Genomic DNA, 25333 nt, shown 5'->3' with positions numbered 1-25333 from the left:
CGTTTATCATAGAGGCCGTTCTTAAGAACGAGTCTCCAGTTCCCGTTCATTTTAGGAGCTCTTGAAGTAGTTCACTCCGATTGTTCATCACGTTTGTAGAATGTTGGAACTAAACACGTGGGACACATAGCCCCCAAAACTTGATAGAAGCTTTGGTTATAAATAATACGGTTTGGTCTCCAGACTCACTCACTCAATCTCCTTCAGTCTTACACCATCTAAATAGAGTGATTAGAGTTTGGAACTGCCAAAAATTAGTGAGAGAATGCAGCAAAACCATGAGAAACATCAATGGCTGGAGGTACTGTTTTCTTGGCATCAAAGCTTTTTGATTATGTTTTAAGTGTTTATTCTGAATTATAGAATCCTCCTTTTGCTAACACCGTCAACCTAATGTTTTCTGCCTTCCTTCTTCCCTCCATTTCCCTCTCTCTCTTAGCATTTTTTGTCACTTTGTTATCGTAAGAAGTCTAGTCTACACCTCAACAAAGATATGCGGAAATTGGTGAATGCAGTATCGGAGAATGGTTATATGAAGATAGTGGAGTATTATAATACGAAGAAAGTACTGGGGATGCCATGGAAGTTTGCCTTTGAAAATGAGAAGCGAGTTGCTACAAGATCAGATGATATTGATAAGAAAACCCAAAATTTTTTATACTCTCGGACGAGTTGACCAAATTATACAAACTCGACTAATAGTCGGGCTGGAGACACGCTCAAATAATAACCCAATAACTTCAGGTCGGTTCGGGTTATCCTAATCGGATCCAACGGGTATTTGATTCACATGCACACCCCTACTTGGCACCCTTATCTCAAAAATTCAAAATGATCAATGAGATACATTTAGGTAATGACATTGGTCATATAGGTAATGCATTTAAAACCTTAATAAGAAGATACTATGGATTCTCATAGGCGTGGGGTGGGTATTTGTGTTTGTAGGTTGTATTCTTGTTATATTCCTGTGGTGTCAACTGCAAAATAATGAATATTAATTGACTATATGAGTTAGTATATGACTCGTTTAACTAAAGATAAATATTGTTATGTCATTCTAATTATACCGCTCACTTTGTCCGACACCACCACTTGGTGCCACATAGTTTATTAAAAATATATATATTTAAAACAAAATTGCATCCAAAAACATAAAAAGAGAAATTGAAACGTTAAGTTCCCTCTATCCCTTTAATGTTTATGTTTTTAATTTTTTTTTTAATAAATCATGTGGTACCACATGGTAATACTACATCAATAAGGCAAATTGAACAGTATAACTAGGGCAATATAGTAGCATTTCTCTAATTAAATGGCCTAGACTAAAAAATCTTAACCCGATTCAAATAAATAACACGTGACACGACACAACCTATTTAGTCAACTCAAGTGGGTTAACTTGAACATAGCCCATTTCATACAAATGGATCAAATTTACTCATATTTATTTTTACTTTATTAACATAATTTAATTTATAATACAAGAATGACTATATAAGACTTCACAATTACAACTAAAATCATGATAAAAAAAAATATATCTCATAATTTAATACATAAGAAAATTAATAACTTGAGTTTTTAATAGTCGCATGATAGTTAATATCTCCAAAAACAATTACACCAACGAAAAAATAATAAAAAAATTTAAATATTAAATAGTCAAATAATTTCAGCATTACATCCCGACAAAATTAACAAAGGCATAAATTTATGTTAAAGATAGAATTTATTCGAATTATACTTGATTGTGAGTGTGAGTGTGAGTGTGAGTTGATCCGTTTATTAATATTAATAGTATCTTAACAGATTAATATGACTTAATCTAAACTCTTTTATATCAAAACGTAGTTATTTCGTATCCAGTCGTTTCTCCTGCTATGGAATAATGAAAATCCATTGTAATTAATTATATTTTAAACATCGTATAGCAAAGAATCAATAGGCGTTACTTGAAGAATAGAAAGAAAAAAGCAGCGTTGATGAGATCTTTTAGATTGAATTGTAAAAGAAATAAAAGAAATAAAAAAAAAAAAAAGAAGAAGAAAAAACAAGTGTACTTCTGAAAACCTCTCACAAATTAAAGAATGTTTGGAGGAGACTGAAATCTTAACCAGGCATGCGCAATGCTGTTGCTGTTGAGGACGAATGTATCATGTGTGTGGTGGAAATTATGGTGTCATCCATTACATTTGCATCCAAACCGGCAGCCCATCTTCGGAGGATCCTCAAAAGCGTAGCCGCTTTTCTTCTGGCTCTAGGTGTTCCACTTTGCATTAACTCCCATATCCCTCTCTCGATCCCCGGCGTCGACGCAAGCTCCGCCACCAACTCTGCACCACCTTTTCGCGTGATTGTGACGAGAGTTGCCGCCGCACTTTCTTGGGCTCTCTCCGATCCCTCTCTTAACACCACGGTTAATTTTTTAATGGCGATATATGACGCCGCAATAGCGACAAAGCCGCCCCTCTTTACCACCGACTCCAATATAGTCACCGCCTCCTCTGAAAATTGATCCATCAATTCAACGGTCATCCGCACTACCCCTCCTTCGAGTAACCTCCCAACGGCCTCCCTGTCTGCCGCCAAATTCAGGATTGCTGCCAACGCGTCCCTCTTGGAACTCAGGGGCCCCAACTCGGCTAACTCCAGCAATCCCTTGATGACACGTGTCTTCTTTCCGAGTCTCCTTCTATGTATTTGTACACCTGCGAGGCTGAATATCGTGGCCGCTGCATTCCCTTTCGCCTCCCACGTAGCGCCAGAGCGTAGCACCTCGATGATGCCGTTCAAGGCTCCGTCAGTCTCCATGATCCTCGTCTTGTTTGCCTCCAAGATGGAAAGGTTGAGGATCGTCGTCACGGCGTTAACTTGGAGATTCGGGTGTTCCGAACCAATATCCGAGCCAAGGTAACGTACAAGCATAGGGATAGCTCCTGCTTCGGCAATGCAGGCCCGGCTATCAGAGTCTGTCTTGGCAAGTACACGAAGCTCGTAAACGACGCCGTTGGCAGCCTCTATTGACTGAGAGACAGACAATTTGTTAATCAAAAACGTCGCCGTCATCCGCGTAGCTTCCAACGCCGCTTTATTCGTTGTAACGCCGTTGACTTTCACACTACCCGCTGTAATTTCAAACGGTATCTTCTGTTCGCGGCACCACATTGCGATAAGATTCTTCAAAGAGAGGTTTGGAATAAGTTCCGTGTGGACCAGGTTCTGACCTGTCTTTGGACACGTGGCATGTCCCGATTCGATCCACATCTTGATTGACTCCCTATCGTATGTCTGTCCGGTTGCCACGACCACCGGGTCCCGCATCAATTCCAGGCTGATAGGGCACTTGAAATCAGCTGGTACAATTGCCTCCGATGGCGTTTCCCGGCTCCGGATGTCCGTATTCGGAGTCGAAGCTCCAAAAAGAACACACTTGGCGTAGCGAACGAGTCCAATCAAGGCGATTATTACCTCGGACTTGGATTTCTCGTTGCCCTGGTTTTGGACCTCGTCTTCGAGATTCTCTATCTCCTCTCTGCAACTCGAAGCGTCCCGAAGCCCTAGCCTCGCGAAGATCTCGGCGAGCTCGGAATGATCTGGCACGATTTCCCTCTTGATCCGGTCGAGCATGGCCAACACCTCGAGCCTGAGCTCGTCGTCTCTCGGATCCACAACGCCATTAACTTTGGTTTGGGAATTGAGCTGGTTTCTGATCAAAACGATTAGCTCTGCAACATCGTCGTTCAAGTCAATCTCTTGCAAGGGGAAAATATCAAGCAGAGTGGACAACTCTCTAGTGAGCTCGTGGAAACCGTTGGCCATCGACTCGGTCTGCATGAGGAGCCACATCTTGCTACCGTTGGAGCAGTCCTCGATGAGGGCCTTGACTCTCTGCAAAAGCACGTGCATTTCTTCGAAGCATAGGATGGCAGATGGAGAGAGAGCGGGGATGGGATTGCAGAGAAGAAGCTCTTCGAAAAGAATGGCGAGGTGCTTGGATTTGCGGATGAGGGAAACGGAATGGCGCTTGAAAAGGAATTGGAAAGGTGTGAGCGACGAAATTTCTTGGGTGAAAAGGAGAAGAGATTGGATAAGGTTCCGCTCAGAGAGTTTTGGGGATATGAAGGAAGCGGCCGATATTGGTCGGCGTTTTCTAGGCGGGAAAGCTTGGGGCGGAGATACGGCCATGAAGGACCAAAAGAAAAAACTTTGAGTGCTCAAGAGATTGAATATGATCTGGAAGAGAGAAGATAATTTGTGGGGATGGAAGAAAGTGATGATCTGAGAGCAGAGGTGAAAAGAACAAAGTTGTTTGTCTGAGAAACAAATCTGGATTTTGGAGAAATAAAATGAAAAGGGGGTATAGACGGGAGAGAATTAAGATTGGTTGGTTTTTGACTCTTTATGACTTGGTTGGTTTTTGGAGGCCTGCCGTTTCGGAACGTACGACGTAAGAGCTGAACCTCAATTGGTTTTGGATTAGGGAAAAGCAATACAAATAGTAATGTAAGTGCTGATCAGGTCGACAACATCAAGATGGCTCTGTCAACCGCCGGCGCCGGCGGGTGAATAAAAATCAATTATTTGAATTTCTCTCCATATTCATTTATTATATATATATATATATATATATATATAAAAATATTTGTTGAGTACTATATATTAACTGGTACAATCGGTCAGACTCTATTATTATAACCTAATTAGAAGGAGAGCTGAACTGGTATGCACTTATACGATGCCCAAATTATATTATTGTTTTGTTTTTCTTTTCTCAAAATATAAAAAGTAAAAAATAAAAAATTGTTGGTACATTAGGTAAGAGTTGTTATGACTTGGCTCATTATGGTCGTCATCCGCATGCCAATTTAATATTATATGCATTATGTGCTGTTTCCTTCTTTCTTGTACATTTTCAGCTGCCGGCCTACGTTTCCAATGATACTTTTCTTTAAAGTAATGATTTCTTTTTCCTTTCTCCTTTTCTAAATTTGCCTTTTGGGATGATCAATTTTTTGAGAAAAATATTTATTTTAAATAATAATGAATATCAATAATAATAATAATAAACCATATGGTATATGGTAATATTTATTACGTGAGGGAGGACAATGTTTAGGATTTACGGCGTAGTGCTGCGATATATTGAATTACCACGAAATATGGTAATCAAGTCATTGACACGATGTTTTCAAAGAAACAATTATGAAAATTCATATCATTATATTGATAATTTAATATTTTTTATTGACCATTAAATTTTAAAATCAAAGTTATTTAATGATTGATGTCAATAGTAAAACTTTTATGATAATAAAGTATTTGACTACAAAAAAATTTCATAAAATTAAACTGATCACAAACGTCTAATATGATTTTATGTGATATATTAGATTAGTTTATAATAAAATTAATTTTACAACCTGAAATACAATATTAAGCCAATTTTTATAGCTAAAGCGCATGATATCATAAATGAATTTGGTGGGTAGTTTTGAAAGCGACGCAATCTCATTCAGTTGGCGGATTATATAGGAAAAGGCTAATGTCAAGAAATAACAACGCGCAGTTGCTTGCTTGTAAGATATTATTCAGATAATCATCATTTTCTTGTCCACTCTTCGCTGGATCATTCAACCAGCTTGCTTTCCTTGTACATCTCCGCCATTAATGTATAATATAATTATGAAAAAAGTGAGAGACAAAGAAAAAGCAATACGCGTTCGAGACAAAAAGAAGGGCCGTGTAATTGCCATCTGAGTTATGAATATATGATATGAATGCAATATGGAAATACAACTTTCGGTGGCAGCAGCAATAGCATGCAGTGAGATCGATGGATTTTACTCGTTTTCCCACGCGTCGATCTTTTACTTCATGCCTAGCTAAAACTTTTTATCTTTTTTATTTTTTTTATTTATTTCTTCTTCTGTTCTTGAACTTTGACAAATTCATAAGACGAGTTGACTTTTTTGCTTTATATTTGTTGATCAATACATAAACTCATGATGTATATGAGATTGACCTTGGACTTTAGTGGATGATGAGATAATACTGCCACGTCTATACCATATCTCTTCTTATATATATATATGCATTATGCATTGCTTTGATTAGTTGGTAGCGATAAACATTAAAGCACTTCTTAATTAATTACATCATGCATGCATTTTTTTTTTCCAAAGATCATCATCAAACTCATCATACTGAGCTCCAATTACTTGTATAATTATCAGTATTGACTTGCTCTCCGGATGAAGCTGATCCAGGAATATTATAAAATATTATCGCCAAAGTTGCCTAGCTTCTGGCGTAGCCAGGATATGATCATTTAAGGAAAATGGTATTCATGAGCCCACCATTTTACCACTATTTGACTGCTGCACTTTTTTTTTTTTTTTTAAGTGGTTTTTCTTCGTAATAAATTGGAAATTTGAAAAATAAAATAGAAAAATAAAAGAAAACGAAATGGTTAAACGGTGGGCTGAGTAACATGCTGATTCGTAATTTAAACTATGGCCAGTTTGAATTTTAAACCTATCTCAATTCATCTCAATTTTTTTATCTAATTATTATAATTTTTTAAAATTTCAACACAATATATAATAAATAATTTAATTTTTTAATTCTTAAAATAATAATAATATTAAAAAATAATATTTTAATAATATTTTATTTTATTTTTAACTTTCATCCCAACTCAACTTAATCCAACTTAGTTTAACATCTAAATACACCTAAATTTACATCTTCTCATTACTGCTAATTAAGTGCTCCCGTTATCAATCAAGATCATAAATACAAGTGAAATTTGTCAGTCTCAAATATTGATTTTCATGCACTCCAAGTTGTTTGAAAAATTTTCGGCCTTAATTTAAATGGGTGTTTATATTTATGAGATCGATAATATTCCTAGGTAATAATGCATGGCTTTTTTTTTTTTTTTTTTTTTTTTTTTGCTTTTTATAAATACTTATGCGACAAATGCATTCAAACATTAATTGTTCATGTCAAGACTCAGACACGCAAATAAGTCCAGTGAAAAAACTAACAAAATCAAGCATTACAATTTGCTGGCCGGCCAGATCGAAAAATAGAAATAAAAAGCATTTTGTTATAAATTTCTATGCATAATAAATATTTCTTCACTCCATCATGTGTACTTTGGTCATGTATCCCAATTAAGGCGCCTAAAAATTATTGGGATTGTCTTTCCCCGGGAAAATCGGTGGAGCTGAACCCATTATTTGGGTTCTAGGGTTTATTCAATTTAGGGCAAAAAATGGAAAAAGGAATAATAAAAATGCATGGAGGTTATTATAAAGAAAGTAAAAGGTAGTATCTTACAATACATGTTATGCACTACTGCTGGAGTGCACTTAACAGGTTCATTTTAGAAATAACTTGGTTTCCAAGCCATGGTTGGGAGAGACGAAACTGCATCCTTTCATGGCCTTATTGATAGAGTGTGGTCTCAAATAACAAACTGGAAGACTAATTTTTTATTTGTTGTTGGAAATGAGGTGTTGCTCAAATCTGTCTTGCAGGCCATTTCTTCTTATACCATGGGGATATTTCTTCTCCCTCAGTCCATTACCAACAAGTTGGATTAGTTATCAAGGAAATTTTGGTAGGGCTTCAATGAGGACTAGTCAAAGATTCATTGGATCAAGTGGAGTACACTCAACAAATCAAAGGATCAGGATGGATTGGGATTTAGGAACTTCAACAGTTTCAATCTTGCTCTTCTAGCAAAGTAAGGGTGGAAAATACTTACAAGTCCTAACTCTTTTCTTGCTCTCGTCCTAAAACATAAGTATTTCTCACATGGCTCGATCCTAGATGCTAAAATGGGATTTAGGTCTTCTCTAACTCGGAGGAATATGCAAATTGGCCTAAATCTGTTAAAAGAAGGTCTATTAGGGAAGATTGGTAATAGTTTAGAAGTGAAGATATGGGAGGACAGATGGTTTGCCGAGACCTAATTTTCTAGCTCCTAACACTAGCAACAATGACACATCAGAAGTGACTCAGGTGGCTGATTTATTTGACCCAATTCTCATGAAATGGGATGATACCCTGCTTTCTAATTTGTTCCCTCAAAATAGTATGAACATCATAAAAACCATCCCCATCAGTTTGAGCAATAGAGTGGATCAAGTGACTTGGGGAGGCACAAGTAATGGCATCTTCTCAGTGAAGAGTGCCTACCATCTTCATAGAGAACTAAAATCCAATCAAGATAGTGGTACCTCAAATGTTCAAGCTCATAATGGTTTTGAAAATCCTTGTGGAAACTACATGTGCCCAATGGAGCAAGGATGTTCATTTGGAGAGCATATAATGAAACTTTGCCTACTTTTAACAATCGATATAAGAGGGAAATTCTAAATGATAACCTTTGTCCTATTTGTCATCTAGAGGGGGAATCTTCAAGGCATGTGTTGTGGAGTTGTGGGGCTACTCAAGATATTTGGTGTCAAGCAAGTATACCTTTACAGAAACTATCTCTGGAAGGTGCTTGTTTTAAGTCTATATGGGAAGAAATGTTAGCAAAATTGCCACAACATGCTTTGGAAGAAGCTGGTATGATCTTAAGACTCATCTGGTCTAGGAGGAATGATTTCTTGCATGGAAAAGAATTCAAACACCCTAATGCTATTATTTATAAAGCTTATGAAGACCTAAGATGCTTTAAGGCCATTAAAACAAATGTTCCTGCTGCTACAGCTACCGTCTGTTCCCTTAGTATTCAGAGATGGAAAAAACATATAGAGGGAAGAAACAAAATGAACTGGGATGCTTCTGTTAATGAGTCTAGGAACTTTATTGGAATTGGAGCTATTTTCAGGGACTATAATGGATTGGTCCTTGGGATGCTTAGAGGTAGAAGGAATCTCAGACTCTCTCTATATACTACAAAGGCATACGCTATGATGCTGGCTGTCCTTTTTTGTAAAGAAGCTGTGTGGCGCCCTCGACCCCCACATGTTATTTATGTAGAGTTCGTGATACCAGAATGATGACCACACGGGTTACGCACCCCAACGACCAGTGCTCAGAGTGCGTAAAACATGCAATAAGTGAACAATATAATATTCGCAGCGGAAAAATAAAAATCATGTCTTTCTTTATTAAGTACCAGAATTGTTCAAAAACAGTAAAATATTATTACAAGATTAACATAGTCATCCGACAGATAAATTAAAGACAAGAAATAACATAAAGAAAACAAATCTCATAACGCTGATCAACATATCAGCAACTCAAGCCTCCGGCAGAGTTGATCCCTCGAGTTCATACTCGAGCTCTACGTCAGACTCTACGGCACCATAAGACTGAATCGTAGGGTAAAACATCACAATGAGATTATGACATCTCATCAAATAATTAACCAAAATAACATCCAAAACATTTAAAACACATTAATATAATCACACATCTCCATACGGACAAATATGCAGAAAACAAAACCACCAACTTTTTTCCAAAAATACACTTTTAATTACTCATGCAAAAATCCCGTTTTGCCCCAATCATAACCATTATTTTATTATGCATGCACCATGGTCTCTCCTATGGACCGTCCGCACACCCTGACTCTCATCGTTACATCACGGGTAACATCCGTGAATGAGACTTCGTAACGAGCGATGCCCAATTCCATATCCAGCGCGTACATGTCCAAGCATCATCTAGCCTCGCAGCCAAAAGGTCACGGAATCAATACAAGAGCGCTACCGTCTCGTCCATTCCCGTTGTCACCCTGCGACAACTCAGGTGACGTCACGTCAGTCTATTACGCTCCTGAGTGACCAGAAGAGCTCCACCGAGATAATGCCTTATCTCGGCTTAATGTCGTGATACACACGCACCCACATAATCAGTCTCAATTCGAAACAGACAACGCGACTTCATAACACAATTTATTAAAAACGATAAATGTGCATGACAACAACAATTATTGAATGACATCGTAAATAACTCATTTACATAAAAATCTCAATAATTACAAATATACAGTTTCACAACTACACGCGTAATCCCATCCTCCAAATCCGGCTCAAGGCCTAACATGAACACCAACTACAATTAAAACCCAACACTTCAACGGCCCAAGGCCCAATTCCAACAAACCAACAGTTTATAAGTAAATGCCAATAACGCTATTTTAAAACTCATGAATTTACGTTGAAAAATTACATACTAGAAAATGGAAATTTTCAGGAAGATCGCGCGAAAGAAAATGTTGTCAAAGGTGGCGGCACAGTGGCGGTGCACGGCGGAGTAGTGCCAAAAATGGCTTTTATCTCACGGGTTGGCTAATTTTTACAAGTTGATATTCACGATGGCTCACAGGGATGGTCAAACAACCAATGTAAGACACTTTGTCTGGTGGTTTATGGTGGTGTACACGGCAAAAGCTTAAAGATTTTGGGACAACAACTACCAAAATTGGAAACTAAGGTTTCGAGTTTGAGAGAGAGAAAACAATAGAATTTGAGATGCTCAATAACTGAAGAAACTCAGCCTATTTATAGGCTGAGCACGGCGGTAGCAGGTGGCTGCGTGCCTCACGAGTAGAGAAAACAAAACCGGCTGCACAAGCCGTGGATGAGAGAAGGGATTTCGTGAGTACGTGTGGCGCGGCGGCTGACAACGCAACTCGGAGCACACTACCGGTCGACACGGAGCTGCTCACGAAAGAATGAGGTGGAAGGTGGTGGTGGCTGTGAGGAGCGATAGCTCGACAGCAAGGCTTCAGAGTCACTGCCGAAAGACACTGAGCTTCCATGATGTGGAGGAAGGAGGTGGTGACTCGCAGCAAGTGGAAGGAGAAGAATCTAGAAAAAGGTAGAAGAAAGGAGAAGAAACCAGGAAAAAAGAAAAAGGAGAGGAACGGCGCATGAAGAACACGATGGAACCCTAGGGTTCTATCCAAAACGGTGTCGTTTAACAGTTAAAGGGGCTGGGTTACAAGCTTCCGCACGGGTTGGGCCTTCAACACCACACACACACACGGGCTGGGTTCTACCAAATCACACGGGTTGGGTTTTCACTTCACACGGGTTGGATCTTTTTGAGCTTTCCTAACTCACACAACCACGACCCACATTGAGAAACATACACACACAGCCCAAAATAAAAACACTACAATACACAAGCCCAAAAATAAAACACAAAAAATAAAATAAAACAAATAAAATAACATAATTAAATAAATACTAGGGAATTAAAACACAAAATCTAGGGATCTCACAAACTCCCCCCTTAAAAGAAATTTCGTACTCGAAATTGTCAAGTTCTTTTATTGATTCCAAGACAAGATACATTACAAAGCTCAAAACAAGCTTGAGAAAGAAAACAAACATTCAAAACTACCCGAACAAGTAAGGGTAAAACTTTCTCATGTCTGCCTTTCTCTCTCCCACGAGAAATCCTGAGCCAAAGGATCTCCCCATGATAGCATAACTAAGGGTATCGTCTTGGATCTGTAAATCTAATCACATGGTACTATTTCTAATGATTGGATAGAAATCTGTCCCTGTGATGACTCCAGCATTTTGAGTTTACGGAGCTTCATCATCAACCTCGCCAGGGGTCACTGTGTACACCCTAGCCTGGACAGTTGGTCTTGGGGTAGTACTCCCACCACGGTAACCGCCTCGATTCGCTTGAATCATGGTAGGGCAATTACGAGCAAGATGCCCCATTTGCCCGCATCTAAAACATTGAATCCCAAATAGACGGTACTCTCCTTCATGTGTCCTATTGCATTTGCCACATACTGGAGCTTGTCCTCCCATACGTACTCCGGCGGCCATCTACGGTCGGGCCCCAGTCCTGGTAGTAAACTTAAGTACAGACCCGGAACTACTTCCTTCCCCGAAACCCCTTCTCTTTTGACCAATCGGAGCAGCAATAGGGTCAATAAACTCCCGCTCTGTAATCGTAGCAATCTCCACTAGCTGCTAAAAGGTCGGAATTTGCAAACAAGCAACTTGTCTACGAATCTCTCGCCGCAGACCCTCCTGAAATAGCTCGATCCACATTTCTTCTGTAGCAATTAAATGCGTAGCAAATTTCCCTAGTTCTATATACTTCCAGGCATACTACTCTACTGTCATCTCCCCTTGCACTAGATTGTTGAATTCTCGGGGCTTTTGTTTCCTCATAGTGTTCGGGAAGAAACGGTCATTGAATTCTTTTTTAAAACGCGGCCAAGATACCGCTTCAATTGATCCTAACTCCATTTCAAGAAGCTCCTGCTTGGCCCCCCACCAAGCAGTCACATCACCTTGCAACAGATGACTTGCGTATAGCACTTTCTGGGTTTCAGTACACCCATAGATCTCGAATGTCTTTTTGAGATCACTAATCCACCTCCCAGTATGAAGTGGATCCTCTTATCCGAAAAAAGCAGGGGTTTTATGAGCTAAAAAGGGCTCATACAAAAACCATTTTGCCGCTCCTTTTGCGGAGAAAAATTTTGTTGAAGAAGTTCTGTCATACGAGTTAAGGCTCTAGCCATAGAGATATTCCCATCAATACGAGACAAGTCGTCCTCAGGTTCCGGATGTAGCATTCTTGGTTGGTCCATCTTTCTGATAAAATGCGTCTTTTAAAACCTGATATTTAATTTAAATAAATAAGTTAAAATACACTAAAATTTTCTGGTACTGCACCTAGGTATTTTTACGGTTTTACCCTGAGTCAGACTGCTCTGATACCACCTGTGGTGCATTCGACCCCCACGTATTATTTATGTGGAGTTCGTGACACCAGGATGATGACCGCATGGGTCACGTACCCCAACGACTAGTGCTTAAAGTGTGTATAACATGCAATAAGTGTACAATATAATATTCGCAGTGGAGAAATAAAAATGTCTTTCTTTATTAAGTACCAGAATTTTTCAAAAACAGTAAAATATTATTACAAGATTAATATAGTCATCCGACAGATAAATTAAAGATAAGAAATAACATAAGGGAAACAAATCCCATAATGTTGATCAACATATCAGCAACTCAAGCATCCATCGGAGCTGATCCTTCGAGTTCATACTCGGGCTCTACATTAAACTCTACAGCACTATAAGACGGAACTATAGGGTAAAACACAACAATGAGATTATGACATCTCAGTAAGTAATTAACCAAAACAACATCCAAGACATTCAAAACCCATTAATATAATCACACGTCCCCATACAGAAAAATATGCAGAAAACAAAACCACATACTTTTTTCCAAAAATACACTTCTAATTACTCACGCCAAAAATCTCATTTTGGCCCAATCATAACCATTATTTTATTATGCATGCACCATGGTCTCTCCTATGGACCGTCCGCATACCCTGACTCTCATCGTCATACCATGGGTAACGTTCGTGCATGAGACTTCGTAACGAGCGATGCCTAGTTCTACGCCCAGCGTATACATGGCCAAACATCCTCTAATCTCGCCAGCCAAAAGGTCACTGAATCGATACGAGAGCATTACCGTCTAGTCCGTTCCCGTCTTCGCTCTGCGATAACTCAGGGGACGTCACGTCAGTCTGTTACGCTCCCGAGTGATCAGAGGAGCTCCACCGAGATAATGCCTCATCTTGATTTGGGGTCATGATACACACGCACCTACATAATCTGTCTCAATTCCAAACATACAACGCGGCTTCATAGCACAATTTATTAAAGATGATAAATGTGCATGACAATAACAATTATTGAATGACATCGTAAATAACTCATTTACATAAAAATCTCAATAATTACAAATATACAGTTTCACCACTACACGCGTAATCCCATCCTCCAAATCCGGCTCAAGGCCTAACATCAACACCAATTGCAATTAAAACCCAACACTTCAACAGTTCAAGGCCCAATTCCAACAAACCAACAATTTATAAATAAATGCCAATAATGCTATTTTAAAACTCATGAATTTGCGTTGAAAAATTACATACTAGAAAATGAAAATTTTCTGGCAGATTGCACGAAAGGAAATGTTGTCAAAGGTGGCGGCGCATGGCAGAGTAGTGCCAAAAAGGGCTTTTATCTTACGGGTTGGCTAATTTTTACAAGTTGATATTCACGGTGGCTCACGGGGATGGTCAAACAACCAAGGTAAGACACTGTGTCTAGTGGTTTGTGATGGTGTACACGGCAAAAGCTTAAAGATTTTGGGACAACAACTACCATAATTGGAAACTAAGGTTTCGAGTTTGAGAGAGAGAAAACAATAGAATTTGAGATGCTCAATAACTGAAGAAACTTAGCCTATTTATAGGTTGAGCATGGCGATAGTAGGTGGTTGCGTGCCTCACAAGTAGAGAAAACAAAACCGGCTGCACAAGCCGTGGAGGAGAGAAGGGATTTGGTGCGGACGTGTGGCACGGCTGCTGAAAGCTCATCTCGGAGCACACTACCGGTCGACTCGGAGTTGCTCACAGAAGAAGGAGGTGGAAGGTGGTGGTGGCCGTAAGGAGTGGCAGCTTGACAGCAAGGCTTCGGAGTCATTGCCGAAAGACATGGAGCTTCCATGAGGTGGAGGAAGGAGGTGGTGACTCGGAGTAAGTGGAAGGAGAAGAATCTGGAAAAAAGTAGAAGAAAGGAGAAGAAACCAGAAAAGAAGAAGTAGGAGAGGAACGGCGCCTGAAGAACACGATGGAACCCTAGGGTTCTATCCAAAACGGAGACGTTTAACACTTAAAAGGGCTGGGTTACAAGCTTCCGCACGAGCTGGGCCTTCAACACCACTCACACACATGGGCTGGGTTCTACCAAATCACATGGGTTGGGTTTTCACTTCACACGGGTTGGGTCTTTTTGAGCTTTCCTAACTCACACACCCACAACCCACACTGGGAAATACACACACAACTTAAAATAAAAATACTGCAATAAACAAGCTCAAAAATAAAACATTAAAAATAAAATAACACAAATAAAATAACATAATTAAATAAATACTAAGGAATTAAAACAAATAAAATCTAGGGATCTCACAAGCTGGAATTCATGAGTTCATCCTTGAAGGTGATTCAATGCATGTGGTCGAGAAGTTGTAAAAATCCTTAGAGGATTGGAGTCCAGGTGGCTTAATCATAGAGGATACTAAAAATGTGTTACAGTTATTTACAATTTGGAGTGTCTATCATACAAAAATGTATGCTAATATGGTTGCTCACATGGTAGCGAAGGATGCCCTTTCAAGTGAAATTGGTATTTATGACCTTGGGATCATGCCTGATTGTATTAAGCAAGTAGCATCTTTTGAATCTTTGTAATCCTTTGCTTATGCAATAAAGTTAGCTTCATTTAAAAAAAAAAAAATACATGTTATGCACACCCCTGCAATATGAAACTCCACGTGGGCAGCTAGGATGAATGGTAGTACTACCGGGTCATCGTGTTATCTTCAAAATAAATAAATATGAATAATGCTAGTCCCATCGCTCCTGTTAAGATTTACCGCTCGCAATTTTTTTTTTTTTTTTTATTTCGTGAATAAGAAAATATTTTTTAATAATATTATATTTTTTAATATTTAAAAGTATTAAAAAATATATATAAAAAATGAAAAAAAATATACCAAAATAACTAACGTTAACTCCCAGTTAAGGAGTTACCAGTAATGGCTATAGTGTCTTATTTTTCTAGAATCTTTTAAAGAAAATAATACTTTCATCACTTGTTTTTACCACTAGGTGTTATTGTTAGAATTTTTTATTTTTTTTATTTTTCTTTTTACTTATTGATTAAGGAAATATTTTTTTAATAATATTGTATTTTTTTTATTTTTTAAAAAAAGATTTAAAAGTATGAAAAATACATATAAAAAAATAATAAAATAAAAAAATCAATTATACCTAACAATAACTCCTAACGGAAACTAGGAGCGGTAGACGTACCATCATCCAATAAATATTGATCATGTGTTACTATTTGACGAAATAGTCTATCTGACCCAAAATATGGAAATTTCTCGAAATTTTGTATAATTGTCCACTACTTGAGGGGCTGTGAGGGGGAATGCTCGGACATAGCGCTCGAGATCAGATGGGGCTCGTATCGCAAAATATTTGCAATATAAAATAATTTATAAAAACTAATTTAATCCGGCCCAAAATATAACCGAATATAATTTTGAAGCTGCTGTGTTTTAAATTGAAATCCAGAAAACTTATATAAGAATACAGTACTTAGCCAGATGGACCTAGAGCTAGGCTTTAAAACTTTCGACTTTGATTACTCGATCTCTCAAACTAATTAACAGGCATGATAGACCTAAAAGAAAAAAAAGTTTGACTTCTCAAATATTTTAAGAATATATTTTTTCCATTCTACTACATATATGTTTGGTTTGATCAAGTTGCTATGTACTGATTTCTTATTAATGGAAAAATTCTTGCATTTTTAGTATAGATACAAATCAGTGTAAATATATGAAAAGATCCATCTGATCTCTCCCTGACCGCGTCCGCTCTACACTACAAGAAAAATGTCCTTTACCGGCGATTTCTAAATCGCTGGGAAATAAATCGCTGCGAATGAGCATTATTTGCAGCGATTTTCAACTCGCCGCACGTTTTAACACGAAACAGTCCAGGACTTCAGTTAAATAGTTTTTTTGCAGCGATTGTTTTAGTTTTAGAAGCGAATATGTGCGCTGCAAAAGGTTTTAACTTGTTGCAACGCTGTAATTTACGTCGGGATTGATTCTGGGGTGCCAAAACACAAAAATAGATAAATTTCCCCCCAAGCATTTTCCCCCGCACAGCCTATTCTCCCCCACTTCGACGAAACCCAAGAAATACGAAAACCCACTTCGCCAAATACGTTCCCAGCGCTTCCACCTCTTGTTTATGCCGACGGTCACTCCTGTTTGCGACGGACGGAACGCCACTTGAAGGCCCCACTGCCGAAGCTCCTCCGTTCACCTTCGGAGTCCCATTTTCCCAGCACCCTTCTCTAGCTCCCCCTATACTTTGATGTTCCTCCATGGACAGCTCACCTGCAACTTAAAATTCCTCCTACCCCAGTTTACACACTGATTTCTAACTTCCCCGCGGTATCGCTCCAATATTTCGAATCGCAGTTTCTTGTCCCTTGAATTAGATTGGGAAATAGTGCCTCAATATTCGGCTGGGAACTAAGTTTTTGGGCTCTATTTTGAGAACGACTGAGGCTATTTTCAGGGAATAAATTCCCTTTCAGGTATATTAATTTTTCTATTAGAGAAACCTTCCTGCATTTCTTGTAGGGCTTTATAGGTTTTTTGTTTGTTTGTACAATAATTTTTTGTCACTGTCATTCTGATTCCCATGTTCTTCCTTAAGGTTTAATTTTTGTATATCTGCCTTTTGTGTACGTGGTGGTCTAAGCTATGGATATTACCATAATGCAGCGCTTCATGGGTGATTTTCTTGCAAAAACAGAGCCTTTTCTGTTGCAGCGCTTATGACCCTTTTTGCTACCTTCTAATATGTAATTAGAAGATTTTTGTGAAGAATGTTGCTTTGTTTGAATGTGCATTTCTTAGAGTTTTGTGGGAACTGTTTTGCTGATCATGAATTACTGTACGTTAACTCTTTCTTTTGTATCCATATAGAATAAATGCCTTTTTTGATTGCCCTTCGATTTATTATTCAGATATATACAAATACTTAGAGATCCATCCCAGTCAGTTCTGTATGTTATATTGATCATCTATAACTATTAGAAATAGAAATAAATGCTTTGTTAACAAGACTCTAGATCAATAACATACAAGTGTATTAATTTCTTGCGGAAAGTAATATTGAAACCTAATTCGTGATGAGATATCAAGATCTTTCGCTTCTAGCTAAGAGAGCATTTAGGGAAGATTGATTTAGAAATTTGGTTGAATTTCATTGTTTTTCTTCCAATTCTTCTTTCTGTTTGCATGCATGCATTCTACCTATCTACTTGCTAGCTGCTTGTAATTCTGAATGCGTAATGTAGTAATTCAGAGTTCATTCCAACCAATTAATTTAAGTAAAAAGAAGAAAGAAGGATGATGTGATTTGTCATTATCGGTGAAAGATCAAAGTGATGGATCAAGGTGGAAGATCATTAATGGGTGTATGCTATAATTAGCTATTATATATAAATGAATATATATATATATATTATATATACACGTAGCTGATATATATTATAAGAATATAATTTGAGCCTTTTGAATTAAACAATAGTTTAGCAGCTTGGACTTTTCTGGACAAGTAAGAATACTATCTATGTATACCATCATAAGAAAAATTGTATGCAGGCGCAGGGCCAGGATTATAATATTGCCCCAAACAATACCACATATGGAAAATCAATTAGGAGGGTAAGATCACTACAAGAAAAGTCAGCTTTCTCCTTGTAGTGTACACCACACCAGACTCAACTCTGGATGAAATTTACAAGTGAAAATCTGGTCCTGAATTTGGATGTGATCTTCTCATGAATTTACCCCTTGAATGAATGCATAAACAATCGTTTTCTGAACAGTCCACTTTTCTATTACTGTCTTGATCTATCGTCCGTGATGGCATGTCATTTTGACTGTGTTTTACATCTACTTTTGTCTTACTCAAGATTTTCATCAAAAAGTGCTAAAGTTTCGAAAATGACAATCGCCTCCCGATCTAAATGCTCGTTTGGTTATGTTTATGCCCACTTTTAATACTTTATATATATATTATATATAAATATATATATATATATATATATATTTTAATTGCATCAGTCTAAACAGTACTAATATATGAAAAACAGACATCCACGTTATAAATGTTGGAATGATAACTGCATGCACAATTTCAGCACCACAACTAGAAATAGAAAGCTGGAAGATTTACACATATATATATATACATATTATATATATTAGTTTCTTCTCTAAAGTTCTGCTTGATATATATATATTCTTAACCAAGGCATTAAAAACATCTTCCTGCTATATACAGACCAAGGCATTAATAATCACATAATTATTTTGCTTTTTTCTGATGCTCTCAGCTTTATATATAGACCTTAGATTGTGCATGCATGCAGCATTGTAGACTTTGTTCAATGAGTTTGGTCCCTTTTAGTATCCTTCCTTATACTAAAAGATTTGTGTATGGTTTCCTGGTGCTTATGGCCCATGTGGTTTCAGGATTTAAAGGATTAAAAATAGAATGTGGATCATGCAAGCATGAACATGATCTTAGTTGTTATATAGGCATCTTAGACAGGGCTAGCTAGGCTCCATATGGTTATAGTCCATTAGTTTCCTCCATTTAAAGAACAAATAGCGTACGTACACAACCTGCATTGATTTATTTAATGCAGTTTATTGTTAGAGGTAATTAATGAGGAATATGATCCCTGGCTAATGGACTAGGGCTTCTCAAAACCGTGTCATCTTTTACTCATGCTGTCGTGTTAAATGTAGGCTTATTGAATATTGATATTTATTTATACTCTTTTTAATATTGAGAAGATCTTCTGTTTTAAATATTGAGTTTGAATCATGTTTTGACTATGTTTAACCCTTTATGACTATGTGTTAAACTAGTGGAGATGAGAATGTATTATTTTTAACACTTTTCTTCAAGATAATAGCCTATGTAAGCAACCGAGGATTTTATTCAAACCAGTAGGTTCGATTAGAATTTTCTGGTTTGTCGAGAGCTACTCTTGCTGTTTATGCTATGCTTCACACAAAAATGATGTGAATTCTCAGGTTTTCTTCAAATCGAGTATGCTTGGGTTATGTAGTTGAGATTGTGGTTAAATGAGGGATGTTTAAGAGCATGAATGTACCAAAGCTGCTAGCTGTCCATGGTAGTGCAGAAAATTCGGCTATGCACTCTGTTTTTCTTCTTCAACCACTCCATTTCATCCCCATTTTTTATTTGCATCTTTCACTCAACCAAAGTTATTTGTTTGTATCCAAAGATTGAAAACAAGGGACAAAAACCAGCCATCTTGTGAGCTTTAGCTCTTCATTTAATTTGGTTCCAACAAGTTACTAACAAGCTGTCAAATGCCATTTTAATAGTGAAATTTCCAGATTTTTTATACTTCTTTGTTCTCTTCCATTTCTAAGTCAATTCCTATCATTTCTACATTCTTAACCCACGATCTTCATATATTTTTTATACTTTTTTGTTGAACTTTTGTTTTTCTTTTGGCTATATATTCTTGAACCATACAAAGTATACTTGTTTATTATGGCAATGCCTTCCACTTTCCTTTTTAGCTAATGTGTTCCCTTCCACTTTCATAAATGGCCCAAATCTTCAATATATCAAGAAATTTGTGATGTTTTCTATTTGTGCTGCAGCAGTTTTCCCTTCATTTTTAGCTTATATCTTCACTCTACAAGGCTAGAACTTTGGCTTAAATTTCATTTGTAAGAAAACTAAGTTCAATTTAGTTTTAAAACTCCATCATTTTTCCCTCTCTTAGCTCACGTTTAGCACCTAAAAAGATAATAGCAAACACACTTCCAAAGCCTAAAATTTTCTGCAACAGATTTTGTGATGGTGTCTTCCAACCTCATCTGTCTTCCAACACATGTTTGAGGATAGGTAAGGTTATTGGGTCAGATGGGGTTCACTCCCATCTTGTTGAGCCACATAAAAAATTTACTATATATCCAAACATTTGTCTTTACATTCATGTCATTAATGATATATATACATTATATATCTTATCTTCCATATTGGAGCTAATTGACAAACAATATTGTATTAATGTAACGGAGATCACGATGATGATGGGATCTCTGGTATCTTCAATTAATTGATTTGGTACTACATTATTTTATAGTACTAAACTCATACATTATAATATATATATATATATATTATATAGTCCATGCATTACGTATGGTGCGCAACTTATCATATATATATATGAAGCAGTACTACTAGCTTATAAACAGAATCAACTATCACTGATTGATCAACTAATGGCCTTTATTGGATGAACATTTTGTTTACTGCTCATATTCCAGGACCATACTAAGTATGGTCCTTTTGCCTTCAACAAGGGCCTCCCCTAAACCATCCCATCCTACTAACATAAACCTTCATAAGCCTCTTCATGCACAGCAAGTTTCCATCAATTTAGTGATGGAAACTTTTGCTTGATTTGATTAACAGTTAAAATGCAGAAAGCAAACATCTTCAAGGTTATAACTAGCTAGCCTACTTTGTGCACTAGTATACTTTCATTTTCTTTCAAATTGCTATTTTAAATGAAATGAAACTACACTACATAAATCATTCAATACAATACTACATGAAATTTTATGAAATGGAGGAAGTCAACCCAATTGTTGCTTCCATCCATATATCTTTCATGTAGAAAACTCAATGGTCTTTATTGGACAGCAACCATGCAATTTGAATCAATTTCAGTTATTTATTTAGAATGCTTGAAATGAGGTTAATTGCGTGGGACTTTTGGTTTAGAAGATATAAGATGGTGCATGATAAAGCTTGTATTGAACCAAGACAGGTAATTGAACATGGCATATCACTACAGAGAATGTTTATAATCATCAAGTATTTTCCAAACACCAAGACAAAGGTTTACTACTTTGGAAACCTCCCCCTTCAGGAAACTTGAAGCTAATTGTGGATGGGGTAATATTTTGTGATCTAAATAGAGCCAAAGTTGGTGCTATTCTTAACGATGACAAAAGTGATATTGTTATGACTGCTAGTGTTGTTGAAAATGAGTTGATCCAAAATCTATTGAGTTACTAGCAATATTTAGAGGTTTATAACTTTGTGCTAATATGGATATCCAGAAGCTAATAATTGAAAGTGGTTGCTTGTTGATGGTGAAAGAACTTCAAGAGCAAGCAGAATCTCCAGCAATGTTGGGAAATCTGTTGAGTGAAACCAAAAATGTTCTACAATTGTTTGGGGAATGTCAAGTTCAACATGTTAATAGAATAGGAAATGTGGCAGCACATAGGCTTGCCCAATATGCTTGGAATGTTGAAAGTTTAGAGATGTGGTAGGATTGTATTCTTGACTTTTTTTCTCAAGCTACATTGCTTGACAAATGTCTGTAATGTTTTTTTATTTTTTTATTTTTTTATTTTTTATTTTTTATCAATGATAATTTGCTTTCCTATAAAAAAAAGGAAAAAAAGGGCGCAATTGAATGCTACATGAACCAATATGGGGTCTCATATACACAAGTGGCATATGAAGAACTGAACAAGCAAGTTTCTAATTCATGGAAAGACGTGAATGAGGAATTTACAAGGCCTAATGGTATCCCAATGCCTCTTCTTATGGTGTTTTAAATATTTCAGGAGCAATAGATGTCATCTACCACTACAAGAAAAAAGGGTTTTTCCGGCGATTTTTCTAGTGTTGCAAAACAGAACGCCGCATTAGACTAGTTTTTGCAGCGATTTTTTAATCGCCGCTTAATTCCGTTGAGAAAACCGATTCATCAAGTTACTTATCGAGTTGCAGCGAAAATAGTCTTTTTAGCAGCGATTTATTTCGCCGGTAAAAGAAAAAACATGTTGCAACGCTCGATTTCGCCGTAATATAGTAAGTGGCGCCATTCCCCTAAAAATATTTTGTTTTTCCCCCCGATTTCTTTCCCCCGACACTTCTCTCTGTTCTTCCGCAATATTCCATCTCCATTTCCCTTTCCGAGAGATCAGCTGCTACTCCACCCACGTCCCCCAACGATTTCATCTCCACTTTCGCCCGACCACCCAAAGTTTGCTCCTTTACCACATTTTCCTCCCGCGGAAGCTACGGTCGAGATAGTATCCCCGAAGCTGATTAGGAGCCGTGCGATTCGTCTCTTTGAATCTGTGGGATTTGGGTCAGCTGCTTCCAACTGAGGTTGGTCGAGATTCAATTGAGGGATAGCGTAGGTCCTTCTGTCACCACAGGTATGGCTGCAACTCAGTTGGAGTTTGGTAATGAATCGATTTGAGAGCGCGGGTTTCTTTACAAAATTAGGAGTTTGGATTTTGCTAGACTAATTTCTATCTGTGCAGTTGTGAAATGTACCAGTAATTAGGGTTTCTTTTCACGAAATTTGTCTGGCTGTATCTGCATTTTGTGTTTCACAGAACTCATGTCCATGACTCGAACATTGAATGACCTAGTAAAAAATTATTTTATAAGTCACCGACTTATAAGACCTTGGCCCCTCATGTTATTCATGAAATATTAATATATTGAATACATCTTCAAGCTTTTTTGTGTAGTTCATCTCATTCTATTTGATATGTCATCCTCAATTATTTTTTTCTTCCCCTCCCATATCGTGCTTCAGATGGACAAAAGTTGGATGAATGACCCCGATAGGCTCGTATCACCTGCATACGCCGAAGGCGTTAAATATTTCCTCGCACAAGCACGAAACCATGCAAGTGGAAGGGATCGCATCCGGTGTCCATGTCGTGCATGCCTTAACAATCTGTGGCTGCCTATATTTGAGGTGGAAACTCATTTGTTTATGAAAGGGATCAACCCAAATTACACGCAGTGGATATTTCATGGGGAGGAGGATACAACATGGAACATGAGTGATGAAGATATTGATGATGATATCAACCAAGAAGACGATTACATAGATGACATGCAGGATATGTTGGATGACATCCGGGCAGGCACCTTCGATGATGCGCCCCAAGATAGCACTCCTGCGGCAAACAGGCCACGAGAGACGGTAGATTTATTATCTTTCCAGCAACTACTAGAGGATGCCCGACGTCCGTTATTTGATGGGTGTACAAAATTTTCAAAACTGTCATTCGTGGTCAAGTTGTTACACATCAAATCAATCGGTGGGTGGTCAATTAAGTCATTTGACATTCTACTTGATTTGTTGAGGTCTGCCTTTCCTGATGCCCTATTGCCACAATCATATGAGGAGTCAAGGTCGTTGGAGCGCGGTTTGGGCTTCAAATACCACAAAATCCATGCGTGCCCCAACGACTGCATCTTATTTTGGAAGGAAAATGCAGTTCTTAATGAATGCCCTGTATGTAAGGCTTCGAGGTGGATACCAAATACACACGGACAGCGCGCGGTACCTCAAAAAGTGTTGCGTCACTTTCCTTTGAAACCGAGATTGCAGCGTCTCTTCATGTCTGCAAAGATAGCAGGTGATATGCGATGGCACAAAGAGCAACAGACGAAAGAAGATAGTTGTATGAGACATCCGGCCGACTCTGAGTGCTGGAAGAAATTTGATGAAGATCATGACTGGTTCGCTTTAGATCCTCGCAATGTTAGGCTCGGTCTGGCAAGTGATGGCTTCACTCCATTCAACAACTTGGCTAAACCTCATAGCATTTGGCCAGTGATCCTTGTCCCCTATAACTTGCCGCCGTGGTCATGCATGAAAGACCAATTCTTCATAACATCTCTGATTATTCCTGGCCCAAGGTCACCAGGGAATGAGATTGATGTATACTTGCAGCCGTTGATCGATGAACTGCTTGAATTTTGGGTAGATGGGGTACCTACATATGATGCCTCAACTAAGGAGACGTTTATGTTGCATGCTGCCTTATTGTGGACAATCAACGATTTTCCTGCCTACGGGAATCTGTCTGGCTGGTCAACAAAGGGAAAATTGGCTTGTCCATCTTGCAATGCAGACACAGACTCTAATTGGTTGAAATATGGCCGAAAACATTGTTACATGGGACATCGTCGTTTCTTACCCCCAGATCACATATGGAGAAGGAAGAAATGGTTGTTCAACAGTAGAGAAGATCATCGCATGCCACCAAGGGAATTTGGTCCTGAAGAGATTCAAAATCAATTGCAGATGATTGGGGATGTTCAGTTTGGCAAATCTCATAGGAAGAAAAAACGCACTGCTGAAGAGCTGAACTGGACAAAGTGTAGCATATTCTTCGTGTTACCTTATTGGTCAACACTTCGACTTCGGCATAATTTAGATGTTATGCATATTGAGAAGAATATTGCCGACAACATCTTATTCACTTTAATGAACAGTCCAGGGAAAAGTAAGGATAACATCAATTCAAGGCGTGACTTAGAGCTTTTGGGCTATAGAAAAGAATTACACTTGATATGGCATGGTGATCGTGTAACAATGCCACATGCACAGTACACATTAAACGTCGAGCAAAGGAATAAATTTTGTGAGTGGTTGTCTGATATCAAATTTCCAGATGGGTTCGCTTCCAATATCTCGAACTGTGTATCTCGACGTGACTGCAAAATCTCAGGGTTGAAAAGCCATGACTGTCACGTTTTCCTTCAAAGACTACTCCCTATTGCTGCTGGGGGTATTTAA

The 25333-nt window shown here is 37.9% G+C and overlaps 2 protein-coding genes across 2 annotated transcripts; one reads left to right on the top strand and one right to left on the bottom strand.

Moving 5' to 3' along the window:
- Positions 1-1963: 1963 nt before the first annotated feature.
- LOC121265957 (U-box domain-containing protein 16) lies at positions 1964-4567 on the bottom strand. The gene has a single exon (XM_041169637.1). The coding sequence runs from the start codon at positions 4186-4188 to the stop codon at positions 2113-2115; it is 2076 nt and encodes a 691-aa protein (XP_041025571.1). The 5' UTR covers positions 4189-4567; the 3' UTR covers positions 1964-2112.
- Positions 4568-23332: 18765 nt separating this feature from the next.
- On the top strand, positions 23333-25333 carry LOC121265933. Its single transcript, XM_041169591.1, has one exon. It carries the CDS (start codon positions 23333-23335, stop codon positions 25331-25333), a length of 2001 nt encoding a protein of 666 aa, XP_041025525.1.

Source organism: Juglans microcarpa x Juglans regia, chromosome 5D (assembly GCF_004785595.1).
Source record: "Juglans microcarpa x Juglans regia isolate MS1-56 chromosome 5D, Jm3101_v1.0, whole genome shotgun sequence".
In the NCBI taxonomy this organism is placed as follows: Eukaryota; Viridiplantae; Streptophyta; class Magnoliopsida; order Fagales; family Juglandaceae; genus Juglans; species Juglans microcarpa x Juglans regia.
Note: the sequence above shows the minus strand (reverse complement) of the source record. Positions and strands in the feature narration are given on the sequence as shown.

Bases quoted from the DNA above. Each gene is read 5' to 3' on its own strand.
- LOC121265957 (XM_041169637.1), bottom strand. From the start codon at position 4,188: ATGGCCGTATCTCCGCCCCAAGCTTTCCCGCCTAGAAAACGCCGACCA.
- LOC121265933 (XM_041169591.1), top strand. From the start codon at position 23,333: ATGGACAAAAGTTGGATGAATGACCCCGATAGGCTCGTATCACCTGCA.